Genomic DNA, 18,798 nt, shown 5'->3' with positions numbered 1-18,798 from the left:
AAAGACAGAGAACAGGTAAGTTTGGATGGGGGAATCTGGATGGAGACGAGAGAGGCCCTCAGGAGGTGCTCTGGCCAGCCGAGACCAGAGATCCATGCGAAGCTCAGAGCGCTGGACCACTTACCCAACAAAGATGCAAGGATGGGGCCATCCACGGGGTCCATCAGGAGAGCTTCCTTCTCATAGTATTTACTAGCGAGAGGAAAGGACATGCAGGTTAGGATGGTGGCCAGCAGAGGGCGCACAATCAATTATGTCCTGGCGGTCAGGAGCGGACAGACTGGCTGCCGTCCCCCTCTTGGTGCCCAGTTCCCTCTGTGAGCCTCCGCTGCCCCATCTGTAAAGTGGGGATAATAATAATATGCTCACAGGGCTGTCGGAGGACTTTTGGGAGAGACCACAGATATAAGGCACCTCACACAGTGCCTGGCACGTAACTGCTTCACACACAGCTGTGATTCGGACTTCACCAGAGGAACAGGAATGATGACTCGACGGCAGCCGAGGCCCGGCTGGTTCTTTCTGCTTCTACCGCATCTTCCGTGTCAGACGGGAAGCTGCTTAGAGGCCAGATGCCATCTGCCCTTCTAATATTATCAAGGCAATTAGATGCTTTTGAGCTGTGGTGTGTACTGAGAAGCTGTCTTAACAGGGCTTCCTGCCTGGATAACTAACGTGCATGATGCTGGCCTGACACACTCAAAAATGGCCCCTGGCTTCTGGCTCTTCAAAATAACACGTGATGCTATCAGTACAATGTTCGCACTGAGGGTTTTGTTTGTTTGTTTGGTTTTGTATAGTGGTTCTTAATTCCTTGAAAACTCATAGAGTCTAGAAACTAACAGAATATCAGACTTGGAAAGGACCTCATTCTGACTTCCAGAGGGATCTCAGGACCAGAGAGGGTAAGTGGCTTGTTAGAGGTCACACAGCAGGCAGATGGAGGCTTGAGCCATACCCAGCCAGACGGGCTCTTCCCATCCTACAGCAGGGTGTGAAAAACATAAGATCTGGAGCCACACGGACTGAGTGGGAGGCCAACTTGGCTAGTCCCTCCCTTGCTGTGTGTCCCTGGGCAGGTGACTACCCTCTCTGAGCTTGGTGTCCTCAGCTATAAAGTGGGAAGAATGACAGAACTCCTCTCCCCAGGTTGTTGGGAGGATTAAATGTCGTCCTGCACGTATAGCAACAGCACAGACTCCAACACCAGGAAGTTCTCACTAAATGGCAGTGACATCATTGTAATTTTCCTCCAAGGATGTCTTCTACAAACCAGAATATTGGCTGAAGCAGAACTGATGCGCAATTCCCAGGAGGGCCAGGAGGGGGAGGCAGAGCGCACCCAGGGGTGGGGTCTTCCCCCCTTACCTGCTGTTTTCCACCAGGTAATGCACGATTTTGTCCAGGACCTTCTCAAACAAGGCAGTGCGGATCCACAGGTGCTTGATGGCGAGGGGCGACAGGTTGGGCAGCTTCGGTAGCTTCCGCACATTCTCCTGGAGGCCCTGGATCTGGTTTCGCCTTCAAGACCCGGAAAAGAGGAGAAGAGATATTCACAAAAGAGGAAATCTGACAGGGCCAATATGCAAATGGGGAAATGTTCAACCTCCCTAGGAAATAGAGGAATGCCAACTAAAACAACAACAAGAGCCCACAGTGCTCGCCCATATGGCAGATGGGTAAAGAGCTGGAAAAATAATAATACCCAGTGAGCGTGAAGATGTGGTAAAACAGACGCTTTCACACACTGTTTGATGGGCAAGCCAGATTCTCATACCGACATTTCTCTCTCTCTCTCTCTGGAAAGGAGTGCTGGCCAGGAAGAGTCTTGGATTATAGGTTCTGCAGTGGCTCCCCAGTGCCCTTGAGGGGCAAGCTTTTTAACATGACGGGCAGGGTGCTCATGACCTCGTCCCTGTTCACCTCTCCAGCCATTTCCTTATCACCCCCTCCTCTGACCCCAGGATCCAGACAGAGATATCTGCCCATCCCTGAGGCCACCAGGCTCTCCTGTGAGGACCTTCCATGAGCTGCTGCTGCCTGGTTTCCCTCTACCCCATTGCAGGCTGACTCCGTGTCCCTCTTTAGGTCTCCGAGAGGGCTTCCCCTCCTCTTGGACCAGCCAGAGCTGGGGAGGGGCCCCTCCTCTGTGCTCTCTCAGCCTCTGCAGCTCAACTTCCTGCTCACCTTTCTGTCTCCCCTCCAGACTGCCACCTTGAGAGTATGGCCTAAGTGATTCAATTATTTTTTAAGTGAAATACTTCCTGACACTCTACACATGGCCAACACGGGGACTTTTCATGGCTGTGTCTCCAGGGCCCAGCACAGGGCCTGGCCTGCAGCACAGGCTCAGTGAACCCGTTGGTGAACGAGTGATTGCACAAATGAATGAAAGGCTCTCCCTTACCACCAGGCACAGGCACCTCCAATTCCTCCATCAGAAAGTCACTCCCGATATTACGAAACCCCCGTGGAAATCCATCCTTCTAAGACATTATCAGCAAGCACCTGGGAGTGTAGCAGATGGCCTGGAAGGCACCTGAAGACCAGGTGGCTGAGGAGTCAGATTCCAAAAGGGAGTTGGCCAGGCCACATGCAGAGCCCTGCCCGTCACCCGTTCTGGCCAGCAGCCCTGGGCAGGCAGGACCTGAGGACCAGGAGAGAGCTGTTTCTCATTCAGGGAAGTGGGGCCATCACCACAGCAGAGACGGCGAACACGTGGCTGAGGGTCTCTCCCCCTTCCCTGGCCTGTAACAGACATGGCTAATCAATCCACGAACTCCTTTCCATAAGGCCCAAGTGCAGCTCCAGAATCTTTCACAACACAGTCCTCTGGGCGGCTGCCAGCACCAGCTGGAGTGGAAACCTGCCTGGGCTCCAGGAGGGGGTTTTGGCTGTGCAGTCGGGACTCTGGGGTGGCTCTGGCGGGAGGGGCTCACGTACACACACTCAGCCCACGTGCCTGCCCCAGCACATATAAGCTGGAGTGTGGGATGAGTGTAGGGAGGAGCAGGTTCTCGCAGGGCCGGGGGAGGAGCCCGGACTGCCTCCTCCGGGAGCTCACCAGCCCTTCCCCCAGCTCCACACTCACGCGTTCTCCATCAGCTGCTCCAGGTCCTGGACCTTGCGGCTCAGCTCCTCGGCCGGCGGGAAGCTCTTGCCCACCTTCATGAAGAGAGCCGCGATCTTGTTGCTGCGCAGGAAGCCGGCCGCCCGCCGCCGCAGCCCGTGCAGGACGCAGGCCTCCACAGCCGCTGCGGGGACATCAAGGTCAGCGGGCCCTGCCCACGCTCCCCAGCACCCATCCCCGCTGGAGCATCAGAGGCGCTGTGCAGAGCCAGGGGCCCCAGAATCCCCAAATTCGTGACAGCGTCAACGGGGAAAGTGTGTATGCCTCACCACCTTTCACCCGCTCCAAAGTGAGCAAGGGAGCTCAGTGGTTAACGCACGCTGGCCGCCCAAGGTCAGACCGTCTCTGTTCATATCCTCTCCCAGCCATGAACCAGCTGGGTGACTTGGGCAATTACTTCCCCTCCCTGTGCCTCAGCTTCTTCATCTGTAAAATGGGGACAGAAGGAACAGTAACCGCCCAAGGCTGCTGTTGGGATGACGTGGAAAAAAGGCAGGGAAAGCACACAGCCTGACACAGAGTGAGTGCTGTAGGAACATTAGCTGTCACTCCCGTCCGGGTGGAGGGGTGGACACCCACAGGGCGGCTGAGCTCCATCTAGTCACAGAATCACGTCAACACCATCACTCTTGTGACCCAGCTACAGCTGACATTACGGATCTCATTCCACCTCCACTACAGCCAGGGAAGAAAGGACAACCCTCCCCATTTTTCAGATGTGGAAAGTGAGGCTCTGAGGGGAGAACTGAACTGCCCGGGGCCACCCAGCAAATACGTGATAAGGCTGGGATGCAAACCCAGGTGTGAGCCCAAGATGCGCTGGCGACACTTCGGCCTCCTCTGCAGGGAGGAGTCAGTGTAATCTTCCCATTTCTGTGTTTCCCCTGGAGGCCCGGCCCAGCCCTGCTCAGGGCAGAAGATCTGGTCGCAGCCTGAGCTCTACCACTAACTTGCTGTGTGACCTCAGGCAAATCATTTTCCCTCTCTGGGCCTCAGTGTTCCCTTCTGGGAAATAGACCCTATGCCAAGCCATTCGGACGCCCCCTATCTTATTTCTGGTACTTTCACCAGTCTTTTGTTACGTATCTTCTTACCTTCTGTCTTACACAGCAGCCTGGGAGCTCACTCTGGTATGCAATAGGAGCATAATCAATGTTTACAGAAAAAGTGAGTATAACAGCTAATCCTTATTGGGGACCTCTGGATTACCTTACCAGTGTCAAGGTTTATCCTGTGACAAAACCCCTGAACAGAGTGTTGTAGGAATCGCCATTTCACAGACAAGCACACTAGCACCCCAAGGGACCAGAGCCTGGCCAAGGTTAGGTTATGTGCAAGGAGAAATACCGAGACGTTCTGGTTTAGTGGCTTGGCTTGGTTTTTTTGTTAGCCATGACTTGGCTTTGCATGAATGCCCACATATTGCCTAATCTATGCCCATGGATTTAAAATATTCTGGGTGAGCATCTCTTAACTATCTTCATTTTCACTTACAGACACAGTACGTTCACTTGTTTATACTGAAATAAGTTAATCACCTGTTCAGCACTGTAGACATGGTTAGATTCTTTCTGACAATGGCTCAGGTGGAACGATGGATAAAAGAAATTGCCAGGAGATCCTTCAGGCCCCATTTAGTGCCATCAAATGTTCTCACCCAAAACTTTGATGAGAGTTGAGAATTATTATGATTTTTCTCACTTTCGATTCCTCTAAGGCTTTAATTGAACCCTAGATACGCAACCAATCCTGAAATGGACATGCATATTATTTTATCTGCAAATAAAAATGTCCAGGAGAAAAAAAATTGGGCATATATATATTCTCATATTCATATTTATTTGTCTATGTAATGCACATACATATATAGGTACATAGGTGTATATGTACATATTTATGTAAATATATATATTTTTAAATAAACATATCTCACTTTAAGAAAAAAGATCTCGCCAAGGTCACCCAACAAAAAAAGTGGCAGAGCTGGGATCTGAACCCAGATCTATCTGACTGCAAAGGGGTGGAACTGACATCAGCAGGCTCCGGGGCACAGCGAGCGCTCGGCATGCTGCCAGCCCACGGGTGGGGCCTCAGCCATCTGGACAGAAGCTGACGGGCCTCTCCATGGGGCCAAGACCATGAGACGGGAATGACAGCGTGTCCCTCATCATGAGACACTCCACTCATGAAATCAAAAGGTTTGCAGGGAGAAAGAGAGAAACCCTCCCACTTCTACTTGCAGACCAATTATGAGCTGAATCCTGACTTCAGGGACACACAAAACATATGCCTCCAGCCATTGTGGAAGTGCAGGAAGGACCTGGCAGCGAGGTTATTTCTGGAAGCCTGTGAGCGGAGCTGGTTCAAGGAGAGTCTGAGTCATGCTCCGAGCCTGGACCTGCTCCCTCTGCTGAGCCAGCTGGACGTGATCCCTCAGGATGTGTCCATGGCTCTGAACTCCCTATTTTCTTTAAGTCCCTATCCATCCTCTCCCCTTGCCTGGCGACAGCCATAGGCAGACCGAGGGAAGGACATGGAGCCATTCCTCAGAGATGAGACCACTTGTCCCTGGGAGCAGGGTCACTGTGCACTGAGCCACCGGAGGGGAGCCCCGTCCCTCGGGGGTTCGCCACCATTACCCCTTCACGAGGCGCGGAAGTCATTCTTAATTCCCTCTCTAGACTTCCCTGTATTTCCCAGTTCTCTACTGAAGGACCTTTGGAATCCGAAAATAACTTTGGAGTTACGAGGGAAAAAGATGCTGTAAGAACCCTGGCTCCGAGGCACTGCTTTCCCGAGACAGCCTGCGGAGAAAGCAGCCCCCTTTCAAGGCCACGGGCCACAGACTCACCACAGAGGGACACGATGTGGCTGCTGTCTTCGTGGACGAACTTCCGCGTGACGGCCTCCTCCATGATCTGCTTCACCTGGAAGGCAGGGGCGGCCCGAGGGGGACCCAAATGCGACTGGGCTGCAGGGACCCCAGGGGCCGCGTCCCCCCACGGCCTTCTCAGGCCGTTGGGGACATTCTGATAACTGCTTTCCGTCCGCACCCTCCTCGCTGTGTCTTCTGCAGGGCTGAGGCCTGTGGCCTGCGATGACAGCCCCACACATCACATTTTACTGAGTTATTTTTTCAGGCTCTCTGCACGGTGGGCTTCTTCTCAGGTGTCACATGAAATGTCATCTCCTTCCCCGACCACATTGCCCAATGTGGCCCTCCCCTCTCTCCATCCATCCCCTACGCTGGTGCCTTCAGAGTACTAAATTATTCCTGTCCTATTTGTTTATTTGCTTATTGTCTATCTCCCTCTTCCAGAATATCAGTTCCCCGAGGACAGGGCCTCATCTGCCGTGTTCGCTGCTTCCTCCACGGAGCCCAGAACAGTGTCCGGTGCATAGTGGGAGCTCAATAAATATTTTCTAAATGAGTAGATGAATGAAAGAATGAATGAATGAAACAGGTATATAAAGAATCAGGAGGGTGTCGTGTGAAAAATCAGCCCTGGAATCCGGGAGACCTGGGTTCAAATCCCTGCTTGGATCCCAACTAGCTGGATTTGGGGTCTTATTTTGGGAAAGAGAGGTTCAGCGGGGTGAAGCCACTCGCCCAGAGAGGAGTGCTGGCCCGGAGCGGAGACGGAGCCAGCCCGGGGCTGACTCCCCAGGCTGCATGTTCTTCCTGCCACACTCACTCGCTCGACAAACATTTCCTGGGCCCCTCTGGGGTGCCAGGCACGGGGGACACAGCACTGAAAGGCCCGCTGTGCCTCTGCACAGGGAGATGACCCTCTGAGACCTGAACATTCCTCCATTCCTGGACTCTGCGCCTCACTCTGCCCAGGGTCATTGTGGGACTTCAGCAAAGCGTTTCTCCTCTCTGGGCCTCAGTTTCCCCACCTTGAGTTGAGGAGTTCAGAAGAGATAATCTCAAAGGATAGTCTCAGTTCTACATCACTGAGGTTGTGACGTGGGGGTGAAGGGAGCAAGATCCCAAATCCACCCCCTCCATGAGCCCCTACTCCCCTCCTGGCTGCACTGCGGCCCCCCGAGACTTGGCCAGGCCAGCATGTCATTGCAGCCATCCGAGAGCTGTCTCACGCTCTCCTGCTTCTCTGTCCCTTCCTTCTGGCTGCCTCCTGCAGGGGAAGACAGACTCAGAGCATTCCTGGCCACCTTCTCCAGAAAAACACATGAGCGGGCCACCCCGCACCACCCTCGCCCCGCACAACCTAAGGGGTTGTGAACAGCTGCTGACCTCCAAGCTCAGCAAGCTCCAAGCTGTGTTCTGCCAGCAGCATTTCTAAGCCTGGGAACCATCTAGCCAGGCCCGTGGAATCGGCCCCGTTTATGGATATGGAAACTGAGGCTCAGGGAAGCCAACTGGCCCACCCAAGGCCACACAGCTAGGAAGCAACAGAGTTGAATTCCAACTTACACCAGTGTTTTCTGTCTTGGCTCCAGCGGCCATATCCTGGCCCTTCTAGCTACTCGCTGTGTTTCCTCAGGCAAATCACATCACCTCTCTGAGCCTTAGTTTTCTCAGTGGATAAAGGCTTATAGGAATTGCACCTGCCTCAAAGGGCTATGAGAGGACTGGACAAGGTCACACATCCCACGTGCTGAGCACAGAGCCTGGTGCACAGTGTGCCTGCAACAAATGTCAGCTTCATGTAGGTCAGCCCCTGCCTGGAACCTCATCTGGCTGCCTTTGACCATTATTCTGGTCCTGGTGGAACCACAGCCTGTTCAGGAGATGACACTCCCTGCTTGGGTTCGCACAGCAGCTGCTTTGATGACCCCCATCAGGTTTATAACGATTTCCTCTGCACCTGACCTCGGGGCCAGGCTGGGCCCTCAGGAGGGCAAGCCCTCTGCACCTCTGCTTTACAGCCATGGTTCCTGCACACCCCAGGGGCTCGATAAGGTTCTGTCTGTGGAAGGAATGGCTTGGAGGATCATGACGGACTTCTGCTATGGCAGAATTTTAGCTGAAAAAATGCTTTCCTGTCATTATAATAATGGGTAAATAGAGCAGCCGTATTATTATCCCTGCTTGTCGAGGGAGGAAGCAGGCACAGAGAGGTGGTGTAACCTGCCCGGGGTCACACAGCTGGTGAGGAATGGAGCCAAAATCTTGGACTCAAGTTTATCTGACTTCAGTGGCTGAGCTCCTTCTATAAGATGCCATTAAGCTCTCAGGGCCTCAGAGCATTTGCCCAGCCGCACCCCTCCCCAGGTACCTGCCTCCCTCTTTCCTTTGCTCCCCTGAGGCAGGACACAGTGATCCTGACCTATAACCAAGTCTCTGAGAACCTGCCAGAAGGGGGTTGCCAAGCACCCAGACCTGGACATCCTTTTGGAACGGAGGGGCAGAGGGAGCGGGTTCAGGCTACGTCGTGGATGTAGGTGGACTGTCAGACAGGCATGGAGGGTGGGGTGCCCAAGCAGCTGGGTCAGGAGCTCTTTCAGAGAAGCCCAGTGGTTCATGAAGAGCTAAGCCTTTGAGGCCTGGCAGACCTGGGTTCAAACCTCGGCTCAGCCACTTCCTGGCTGTAGGGCCTTGGGGCAAATTCCTTTACCTACTACCAACTTCTAAAGAGTCAGTAAAATCTGTTAGCTCTGCCATCAACATACACCCAGAGTCGAACTACTTCTCATGCCCACCACCTGCCCCTCCCTGGTCCAAGTGGCCCTGGATCGACATTGTAACCTCTCACTTATCTCCTTGCATCCATCTCCTAGAGGCTTGTCTTCACACAGCCAGAAGGATCTTGTTAAAAGGCAAGTCAATAGAACAACCAGACAGAAGATCAGCAAGGAAACAGAAGACTTGAACAACGTTATAGACCAATTAGACCTGAGAGACATACAGAACCCTCCACCAACCACAGCAGAATACACATTTTTCTCAAGTTGCACACGGAACATTCTTCAGGACAGAGCACGTTTTAGGACACAAAACAAGTCTTAATAAATTTAAAAAGACTAAAATCATACAAGGTATCTTCTCCGATCAGAATGGAATGAAAGTAGAAATCAATAGCCCAAGTAAAAATTAACAACACACTCTTAAACATCCAATGGGTCAAAGAAGAAATCACAAAAGAAGTTAGCAGATATCACGAGACAAACGTAAATGAAGACACAACATGCCATAATCTATGGGATGCAATGACAGCTAAGAAGGAAATTTATAGCTGGAAATGCTTTGGCTAAAAGAAGAAAGTTCCCAAATCAACAATCTAAGTTTACACCTTAAGGAACTAAAAAAGAAGAAATAAACCCAAAGCTAGGAGAAGGAAGGAAATAACAAACAGAGCAGAGATAAACAAAACAGAAAATAGAAAAAATTAACAAAACCAAGAGTTAGTTCTTTGAAAAGTTAGTTCTTTGAAATTCAGCAAAATTGGCAAACCTTTAAGCTAGATTGACTAAGAAAAAAAGAGAGAAGATTCAAATAACTAAAATCAGAATTCAAAGAAGAGACATTACAACCGATGCCACAGAAACAAAAAGGATTATAAGAGAATACTATAAACAATTGTACGCCAATAAATTGGACAACCTAGATGAAATGGATAAATTCCTAAAACACACAATCTACCAAAATCTGAACAGACTTATAAGCAGCAAGGAGACCAAGTCAGTAATATAAAATCTCCCCACAAAGCAAAGCTCAGAACCAGATGACTTCAACGGTGAATTTTACCAAACACCTAAAGAATTAACACCAATCCTCCTCAAACTCTTCCCAAAAAAACTGAAAAGGAGGGAATACTTTCAAACTCATTCCGAGAGGCCAACATTACCTTGAAACCAAAGCCAAACAAAGGCACACTACAAAAACTACAGCCCAGTATCTTCAATGAATAACAACACAAAAATATTCAATAAAATACTAGCAAGCAGAATTCAGCAGCATATTAAAAGAATCATACAGGGGCTGGCCTTGTGGCGTAGTGGTTAAAATCCACATGCTCCACTTTGGTGGTCCAGAGTTCGCAGGTTTGGATCCCAGGCGTGGACCTACACCAATTGTCAGCCATTCTGTGGCGGCATCCCACATACAAAATACAGGAAGATGGGCACAGATGTTAGCTCAGGGCCAATCTTCCTCAAGCAAAAAAAGAGGAGGATTGGCAATAGATGTTAGCTCAGGGCAAATCTTGCTCAGCAAAAAAAAAAAAAAAAAAAAAAAGGATTGTACAACATGACCAAGTGGGACTTATTGCTAAAATGCAAGGATGGCTCAACATACAAAAATCAATCAATGTCATACATCATATTAACATAATCAAGAAAAAACACCACATGATCATCTCAGTTGATGCAGAAAAGCATTTGACAAAATTCAACACCTTTTCATCATAAAAACACTCACGAATCTAGGAACAGAAGGAAACTACCTCAGTAGAAGCTCTATATGAAAAACTCAGAGCCACCATCATTTGTCGTCATTTGTGCCATCAAGTCAATTCTGACTCCTAGCAACCCTGTGTACAGCAGAGCAGAACCCTGCACAGACTTTTTGCGCCATCCCCCCTCTTCTGGGGCTCTGTCAGACAATTCTCTGCTGCTATTTGTGGGGTTTTCATGGCCAATTTTTTCAGAAGTGGGTGGGCAGGTCCTTCTTCCTAGTCTGTCTTAGTCCGGAAGCTCCGCTGAAACCTGTCCACCGTGGGTGACCTGCTGATATTTGAAATCCTGGTGGCATAGCTTTCAGCATCACAGCAACACACAGCTGCCACAGCCTGACAACCGACAGTTGGGTGGTGTGGTTCCCTGACCGGGGAACAAACCTGGGCTGAGGCGGCTGAATCTTAACCACTAGATCACCAGGGCTAGCTGCTGCCATCAGACTCAGTGTGAAGGACTGACAAGTTTTCCTCTAAGTTCAGGAACAAGGCAAAGATGCCTGCTCTCACCTCACCTCTTTGATGTAATATAATACTGGAAGTCTAGACAGATAAATTAGGCAAGAAAAAGAAATAAAAGGCATTCAAATAGGAAAGAAAGAAGTAAAATTATCTATGTTCCCAGATAACATGATCTTATACACAGAAAACCCTAAAGATGCCACAAAAATCTGTTAGAGTTGATAAACAAATTCAGCAAAGTTGCAGGACACAAAATTAACACTGGAAATCAGTTGTATTTCTAAACACTAATGAACAATCCAAAAAGGAAATCTTAAAAAATTCCATTTACAATACCATCAAAAAGTATAAAATACTTAGGAATAAACTTAAGCAAGGAAGTAAAAGACTTGTATACTGAAAATAATATATTGCTGAAAGAAGTTTAAAAGACATACACACAAAAATGGAAAGGCATCTAACTTTATGGGTTAAGAGGTCAATTCTAATCAAAGCAATCTACAGATTTAATGTAATTCCTAGCAGAACCCCAATGGCATTCTTGTTTGCTTGGTTTTTGTTTTTTCAGAAACAGAAAAATCTATTCTAAAATTTATATGGAATCTCAAGGGACCCCAAATAGGCAAAACAATCTTGAAAAAGAAGAACAAAGTTGGTCTCACACCTCCTGACTTGAAAATTTATTACCAAACTCCAGTAATCAAAACAGCATGGTACTGGCATAAAGACATATAACAAATGGAAGAGAACAGAGAACTCAGAAATAAACCCCCGCATACATGCTCAAACGATTTTGACAAGGGAGCCAGCCATTCAATGAGGAAAGGACAGTCTTTTCCACAAATGGTGTTAGGAAAACTGGATCGTCACCAGTCAAAGAATGGAGTTAGACAATTACTTTATACCACACACAAAAATCAAGTCAAGTGGATCAAAGACCTGAAGAGTTAAAACTATAAAAATCCTAGAAGAAAACACAGCAGGAAAAGTTCATGACATTGGATTTGGCAGTGATTTCCTGGATATAAGACCAAAAGCACAGGCAACAACAGTAAAAACAGATAAACTGGACTTCATCAAAATAAAAGAGTCTTGTGCATCAAAGGACACAAGAAACAGAGTGAAAAAGGCAACCCATGGAATGGAAGAAAATCTTTGCAAATCATATACCTGATAAGGGGTCAATGTCTAGAATATGTGAAGAATTCCTACAACTCAACAACAAAAAGCCTGATTAAAAAATGGGCAAAGGACCGAAACAGACATTTCTCTGAAGAAGATATGCAAATAGTCAACAAGCACACGAAAAGATGCTCAACATCACTAATCATTAGGGAAATGCAAATCAAAACCACAATGAGACAGCAGCTCACATCCATTAGGATGGCTACTCTCGAAAAACAGAAAAGAACAAGCGTGGGGGGGATGTGGAGAAACTGGAACCCTTGTGCACCGTTGGTGGGAATGTAAAATGGCAGAGCAGCTATGGAAAACAGGACGGCAGCTCCTCAAAATGTTAAACATAAAATTACCATATGATCCAGCAATTCCACTTCTGGTATACACCCAAAAGAACTGAAAACAGAGCATCGAAGAGATATGTGTACACCTGTGTTCATGGCGGCATTATTCACAATCACCAAAGATAAAACCAACCCAAGCGCCCATTGATGGATGGATGGATAAACAAAATGAGGTATACACATATAATGGAATATTATTTAGCCCTAAAGAGGAAGGAAATTCTGATACATGCTCCAACATGGATGAACCTTGAGCATATATATGATGGTAAGTTAAATAAGCCAGTCACAAAGAGACAAACACTGTATGATTCCACTTATACGAGCTCCTAGAGGAGTCAAATCCATAGACGGAAAGTAGAATTGTAGTTGTCAGGGGCCGGGGGGCTGGGGAGTTAATGTTTATGGGGACAGAGTTTCAGTTTTGCAAGATGAAAAGCATTCTGGAGATTGGCTACATGACAATGTGAAGGTCCTTAACACTCCTGAACTTAAAAATGGTTAAGAAGGGACATTTTATGTTCTGTGTTATTTTACCATAATTTTTTAAAGTGTGTATGTTATGTGTCAACGTAGTATAAACACAAACAGGGTGAATCAGACCACATCTCTCCCCTGCTCAGAACCTCTCATGGCTCCCGCCTCACCTAGAGTGACAGCCCGTCTTCAAGGGGGCCCCAAGGCCCTTGACCCACCACCGCCCTCCCTCCCTCCTCCCCCACTGCTCCCGTCACTCCCTCCACACACCCCTTCTCCTCGCTCTTTGCTCAAACAGCGAGCACAATCCCACCTCCGGCCTTGCACTTGCCATTCCCTACACCAGAACCCTCCCTCCCCAGAAATCCACACGGTTCACCTCTGCTCACATGTCACCTTCCCCAATCATCCTATTTAAACTTGCCACTCTCACCGGACCAGACCCTCAACATACCCCTTTTCTGCCTATTTCTCTCCATAGCTTACCGCCTCTATCATGCTATGTATTTTTCTTATTTTGTTCCTGGCATCTCTGATTTCATGAGGTCAGGAATTCCACGTATGCCATTGCTCGCCCTGTTCTCAAGCCCTAGAAGAGCGCCTGGCACATAGTAGGCACTCAATAAGTATCAGTGGGATGAACGCATACCTCCTACGGAGAGGTTTAAATGAGGCCACACAGGTCAAGCAAACTCAGCATAGAGCCTGATACACAGTATGTGCTCAATAAATAGCAGCATTTTAATAATGAGGACGGTGACACCCCTGCCGCCCTGGGATAAGTCACATCTGATCTGCGCATCCCGATTCCTTGTTCGTCAAACACATGTATGCAGGCAAAACCAGGTTAAAAAGAAACTGCAAAATTAACCGTGCAGGGGAAACACTGCCACCACACCTCGCCCTACAGGTCACTTCCATCTGGATGTTCACCAATGTCCTTTTGCAATAAGCCATTACATATAAGTAAGTGTCTCTCTGAGTTCTGTGAGCCATTCTGGTAAATTACTGAACCCAAGAAGCAGGTCATGGGAACCCTGATTTATAGCTGCTCAGTCAGAAACACAGACACAGCCTGAGACCTGAAACTGGCCTCTGGAGTGGGGGCAGTGTCATGGGACTGAGCCTTTAACCTGCGGGATCGGACACCACCTCCAGGTAGACGGGGTCAGAATTGAGTTAAATCGTAGCACACCCAGCTGGTGTCGCAGAATGGCTCATTGTGTTGAAAACCCACACCTTTGGTGTCAGAAATGTTGTGTGGTAACAGTGTGAGAGTAAAGGAGAAACATACAGAAGGAGTGTGCTCTTCCAATGCATCGACCCCAAACAAGAATGTCTCCCGGCTGGTCTTCGCAGCTCCAGCCAAGGGAACTGCTCCTGCCTCATCCCGAGTCACGGCCCAGGCTGCCTGCCCTAGTGTCACAGTTGGAGGACAGCTGTTGGGGCGAGTGCTGCCAACCAGCAGCTGCCCGCAGGCTGGCACACCCTTCAGGGTCTCAGTTTACCCCTCTGGCCTCAAAGGCTTGTCCAACTCCCACTGTCTAGAACGCCTTAACATCTTCCATTCCTTTCCTTCATCATTCTTCTTTGGCCCTTCTTTCTGATCCTGCAAATTGTTGCCTCCCCCACTGTTAGGAGCTGAACTGTGCCCCACCGCCCCACCCCCCGACTCCCAATACATATGTTGAAATCCTAACCCGTCGGATCTCGGAATGTGATCATATTTGGCGATGAGATCTTTACAGAGGTACTTAATTTAAAATCAGGACTTAGAGGGGCCCTAATCTGATATGACTGGCGTCCTTATAAGAAGAGGAAATTTGAACACAGATGGTTACAGAGGGAAGACGCAGGGAGAAGGCGGCCATCTTCAAGCCAAGGAGAGAAACCCAGAGCAGGTCCTGCCCTCCGCCTTCAGAAGAAACCAACCCTGCCACCGCCTTGACCTCAGACTTCCAGCCTGCACATCCATGAGAAAAGACATTTCTGATGTTTACGCCACCGAGCGCGTGGTACCTGTTACAGCAGCCAGAGCAGACTACACATCCACCATGAGCATCACCACCATCGTCACCCTCCCCAGCCGCATCCCTCTGGCTTCTTATATGCCAGCTGAACGAATGAATGAGTTCTAGGTTTACCTGCATGTTAACTCATTATACGCTCTCCACAGCCCTGTGAGGATCTGTTTCCATTTCTATACCTATTTCTCAGATGAGGAGACTGAGGAAGAGAGAGATTCAGTAACATGCCCAAGGTCACACAGTGAACAGGAAGCAGAAGTGGAACCTAAACCCATGTTCTTGACTGCTACTCTGGGAGCGTCAGCCAACGGTTGTCTCTGATGATGATGATGATGATGACAATAATAATAATAACAATTTACTATGTGCCCAGCACTATGCTAAGCATTCATGGTGTTATGGACTGAAGTTTGTGCCCCCACGAAATTCACATGCTGAAGCCTTGTTCCCCAATTTGATGATATTCAGAGGTAGGGCCCTTGGGAGGCAATTAGGTTTAGATGAGGTCATGAGGGTGGGACTCTCATGATGGGATTAGAGTCCTTAAAAGAGGAAAAGAGATGAGAGCAGGGTGAGAAGGCGGCCATCTGCAAGCCAGGAAGAGAGCCCTCGCTGGGAACCAAAAGGGCCAGCGTCTTGATCTTGGACTTTCCAGCCTCCAAACCGTAGGAAGGAAATGTCTGTTTAAGTGGCCCCATTAGCGGTGTTGTTACGTCAGCCTGAGCTAAGACATATGCCCCAGGTAATCCTTCCAACATGGCGCCCAGTAGTCATCATCACTCACTTTACAGACAAGGAAACTGAAGTTCAGAAGTGTTAGTTACTACCTGCCCAAGGTCATCAGCAAACCCAAGGTCACCCTGCTGAGGCTTACACCCAGGTCCGTCTGACCCCAAGGGAAGCCTCTTTCACCACACTGTGCCCCAGAAACAGGTGTCAATGCGCTCACTGGGGCTCCCTGCCTCAGGCATAGAGAAGAAGCAACCCCCACTTCCTCCCCAGCCCCAAAGCAAAAAGCCCTCTTGCTATTCCTCAAGCACACAGGGGGCCATGGGACTCAGGGATGCAGACGGCAGGGCAGAGGGGGCCATGAGAAGGCCTCTGACTCCTCCCTGGCTCCTTGGACAGGTTTTAACGACGTGGTGGGTGCTGCAAAGTGCCATGCACATCCCACCAGGACTGGAGGCCACCAGCTGCTGGAAGACCCTCAGCTGCCAGCCCCTTAGAGGACAGGGGATCCCCTCAGCTGCAGAGAGAGCCCCCATTAGTCTCAGTTCTTTCCAGGGTGGCCCACACCCAGTGGCTGAAGCGCGTGGGGTGTACAGACCCAGCATCCTTGCCCCAACTCGCGACGGCTCTGAAGGGCCACCCCAGCTCCCCTTGGAACTCCCCAGAGGGCTGGCTTAGGCTTGCACGGAGGCCCCATTGCGACCCAACTTCTCCTCTGCCCACTCCTGCTTGCTTCACTTCACATCCCCTGGTGTCCACCCCAAGATCACATGCTAACAACCTCCTGCCGACCTCCACCCCAGTGTTGGCCTCGGTCAAGGGCAGCTGAGCTGCAGCATGGACGTGTCTGGGCTGCAGTCAAAAGGACAAGATGCAAACGTTGGTGAGTCCACCTGGCAGGAGGCAGGAGACCCCCATAATCAGCCCTTGGATCCGAGTGCAGGGTGCAGAGAGCTGCAGGAATGGAGGCAGAGGGTACTGTCCTGGACTGGCTTTTAGCCCAAGGAGCCACAGGGTGGGAGAAACAGAGAGGCACAGGGAAAGTGTGACACGCAGCAGAGATGCTCCACGCAGGTCCAGCGGCACCAGCACCAGCTGGCTACTGGGTCAAATACAAAGGCTCGGGTGTCAGCCCAGACGGATTGAATCAGCAACTCCGGGGCGTTTATCAAGCCCCCCAGGGTGATCTCATGCATGCTCAGATTGCAGTGGAGCATCTGAGGGGGAGGAAAGGCGGGAGGACAGAGAGGGAGGATATAAAACAAGGAGCTGTCCAGAAATCCTTAAGGAAGGAAGAGATGTAGCAGTCACAGCTCCTGTCCAGGGACCCTCCCTGCACAGCTTGCCCCTCCCAGTAACCTCTCCCTGCCCACCCATCAGGCTGGGGGCAGTAACCCCTCTTGGTTCCCCAGTTACTAGCCACGGGGTGCTGCTCCCTTCCTTGTGGTCTCCTTCCCCCCGCTTAGTCAATAGCTCCTTTATTAAATTCACCTTAATGTGCTCAGTTTCGGGGATCCATCTGTTTCCTATTGGCGCCCTGACTGTATACACACTGTCTCAAGTCCAAGCTCTGCAGAGTGGAGAAGGTTGTCTGTTTACAGCTGTGGATGCAGACACTCAGAGAGGGTAACTCCTCTCCCAAGGTCACACAGCAGGGATGTTGGCTGCAGGGAGGAACCCGTGGTGGTCTGGCTCCAGGCCTCTTGTCCTGGGGATGGATCTGGGGCGCTATAGGTGGGAATGCAGCACCAAGGGTCTGCTCAGCCTGAATGAGGGGTCCGGCTAGTGAGGACCCCTCCCCACCTCTGCTGGCCCCACCTGTGGGCTGGAGCATCTCCCCAGAAGTTAATAACAGGCTGACAGCCCAAGGCCAGGAGAGGGAATTAAAGAGGCCATGGTGGTGGGAGGTTCCCGGAAGGTGGCTGAGGCCCTTGAGAAAGGGGCACTGTCTCATTGCAGGTACGAAGAGGCTGCTGCCCATTCCTGCTGGGGGGACCCATCCCGGGGACCGACCAGACCTGCGGGCAGGGGGAGAGGGCCGGGCAGCTGCAGAAGGCCTCCAAAATTCAGGTCAACCACCTTCCCCCTCTCAGGCCCCCAGACATGGGCTAGGACTTGGTCTACTTTGAAGGCTGACAGATTTGAGGGACCTCGAGGTGGTCTGGGGATGGTGGTGGTGGCAGTGTGGCATCCTGGCTCATTGCAGCCTCTATGACTTTCTAAGCTGCAGCCCGGAATCATGCCCAACGTAGGTAACACAGAGGCAGTGGCTGTGACCGGTGGGACCTCGGAGCCACACAGACGTGCATTCACATCCCAGCTGGGCCCCTCACGTCCTTTGTGAACGAGGCCAAGTCACGCTCTTGCTGGTGCCTCAGTTTCCTCTTCTGTAAAGTAGAACCTATCACCCCGAGGGGCCGGGGTAAGGATTAAATGTGCTGTTATTTGAGAAAGGGTAGGCTGTGCCAACACACAGTAGGAGCTTTATGATGCTAAAGCTCACTGCTCATTTTTTTGAGTGCTCACTATGTTCCAGGGACTGTTTGTAACCATGACAACCCTAATGAGGTAGGTCCCCAAAATATTCCCATTTTACAGATGGGGAAACTGAGGCACAGAGAGATTAAATAATCCATCTACCGTCATGCAGATGCTGCAGGATTCAGATCCAGGGCCTTTGTTCTGACAAATAGCTTGTCTCACAGCAGAAGCTGGAGGCCGTTTTGAATCCAACGCTTTCGTTATTGCCCAGCTTAGAGTCAGAGAGAATGTTTACGGAGCACCTACGCTGCGCCAGGTCCTGTGTACAGAACACCCGATTTAATCCTCATGAGAGCACGATTATCCCATTCTAAAGAGGGATAAAGTAAGGCTCAGAGAGTTTATGCGATTGCCTGAAGGTCACACAGCCAGGACTTGAACCCAGGTCTGACTGGCCCCTGACCCAGAGCTCTGCCCTCAGCCCCGCCCAGTACTGGGCCAGGCCCTCTGAGATCCCAAGGCGCTGAGAAACGTCCAAGAAGGGGTTCCTC

At 50.1% G+C, this 18,798-nt stretch overlaps 1 protein-coding gene across 4 annotated transcripts in view; it reads right to left on the bottom strand.

The window, feature by feature from the left end:
* The window catches only part of SGSM1 (small G protein signaling modulator 1), an 85,887-nt gene that overhangs the window by 51,000 nt on the left and 16,089 nt on the right, over positions 1–18,798 (bottom strand). For all 4 annotated transcript variants that reach the window (XM_046640620.1, XM_046640622.1, XM_046640621.1 and 1 more), the window contains exons 3-6: positions 5,982–6,057; positions 3,092–3,254; positions 1,369–1,521; positions 125–192 (exon numbers count right to left, since the gene is read on the bottom strand). In XM_046640620.1, coding sequence (XP_046496576.1) covers positions 125–192; positions 1,369–1,521; positions 3,092–3,254; positions 5,982–6,057 — 460 coding nt within the window. The remainder of the gene's footprint in view (positions 1–124; positions 193–1,368; positions 1,522–3,091; positions 3,255–5,981; positions 6,058–18,798) is intronic.

The sequence above is a fragment of the Equus quagga genome, chromosome 15, assembly GCF_021613505.1.
Source record: "Equus quagga isolate Etosha38 chromosome 15, UCLA_HA_Equagga_1.0, whole genome shotgun sequence".
In the NCBI taxonomy this organism is placed as follows: domain Eukaryota; kingdom Metazoa; phylum Chordata; class Mammalia; order Perissodactyla; family Equidae; genus Equus; species Equus quagga.
The sequence above is the reverse complement of the archived record's forward strand: the minus strand, read 5'-3'. Positions and strand labels throughout refer to the sequence as shown.